Here is a 1,359-nt window from a genome sequence, read left to right on the forward strand (position 1 = left end):
ATCCACAGAATGAGAACTATTAAGATAGTCTAAGATTAGACTCAGAACATACAGAAAACTCCATGCACCCCCCCAAAACTATTTAATAACTATCTGTAGAAATGACATTTCTTATGAATCCGGTGGCTTTTCACGGTAATAGACTTACATTCCCGATCTCGAAGTTCTGTCTCATCAGCAGGTACAGGGAGGCGCTGGCATGGGAGCGGATGGTGCCGATGCTGCTGCTGCAGTGTCGGAGCAGCCGCAGGCACAGGTCCGCACACTGCTCCGTCTCCTCCTCAAATAGGAGCTCAGGGAACTGCAAGGAAACCCCAGCAACACTGACTCAAAGATAAGGTGATAATGGAACCAGAACTGGAAACCTGTAAGTGCCGCACAGAAATCAGAAGGACGCTAGGATAGCTCATGGTCAGCAGCAGGGTCGCAGAGACAGACCGACTGGGTTTGATTACTGATTATGCCACTTATGCACCAGTCATTTGACCCTGGACCAACTGTCTCATCCATAAGATGGGCCTAACTATATTATTGATGGGATGGCTTTCATCGAATAATGTGCATAAAACAATAGAGTAAACCACATACATGAACCCTACGTTTTTATTATATTATAAAATAGCGTATCAGGTATTTTATACCTGCATCTACACTCTGCGTCCGTTTTTAGGATGACAGATGAAACAGCTCCCTTCAAAACTGAGGAATATACACATTTCCAGGGGACACAAACACGGGACGTAAATATTTGAAGCAGATGCACACACAGAAATACCTTCTTTTCCGTTCAAAACACAGGATAAACTGATTCCCCTGGGTTGGATGGCTTATACACTGAATTCTTGATAAATTGAGTTTAAAAAAATACAGAAAAAAGTGAAAACAAGCAAAGTCTCAAATTTAAGACAAGCTATTAATGTCAGGCCCTTCTCCACATCAAAATTAGTATTGTTTAAGCCAGAAGCTGGTTACAAGGGATTGAAATAAATAAGAAATTCCAAAGACAGACAACAGTCGAGAGGCAAAGAAGAATTGAGGGTCTTAGGTGACTGCTAAAGTGGTAACTACACGGGATTAACCGACGCATGTGTCAGATAATCTTAGACAATGTTAATAAAGCCCGCAGAGCCTGAGGACGCTGCAGGTGCGGTGTGACCCACCTTGGAGACCAGGGCTCTCTGGGTGGCAAAGCAGTGCTGCAGGTAGACGGCACTCTGGTTGCAGGCCATGCTGTGCAGCAGCACTTTCAGCACCCCGCCGAGGATACTCTCTTTGGATTCTGTTACGGAAACTGTCTGAAGTTTAAAAATAAATAAAATGGAGATGTAGCTGTAACTGGGTTAGGGAGCTAGAATACAC

General features: G+C 44.0%; 1 protein-coding gene across 1 annotated transcript in view; it reads right to left on the reverse strand.

The window, feature by feature from the left end:
• Window positions 1–1,359, reverse strand: part of DOCK7 (dedicator of cytokinesis 7) — a 227,951-nt gene that overhangs the window by 70,879 nt on the left and 155,713 nt on the right. Inside the window, exons 32-33 of the mRNA XM_023515104.1 lie at window positions 1,161–1,295; window positions 149–301 (exon numbers count right to left, since the gene is read on the reverse strand). Coding sequence (XP_023370872.1) covers window positions 149–301; window positions 1,161–1,295 — 288 coding nt within the window. The remainder of the gene's footprint in view (window positions 1–148; window positions 302–1,160; window positions 1,296–1,359) is intronic.

Source organism: Otolemur garnettii, unplaced genomic scaffold, assembly GCF_000181295.1.
Source record: "Otolemur garnettii isolate 467f Iridium unplaced genomic scaffold, OtoGar3 scaffold00066, whole genome shotgun sequence".
In the NCBI taxonomy this organism is placed as follows: Eukaryota; Metazoa; Chordata; class Mammalia; order Primates; family Galagidae; genus Otolemur; species Otolemur garnettii.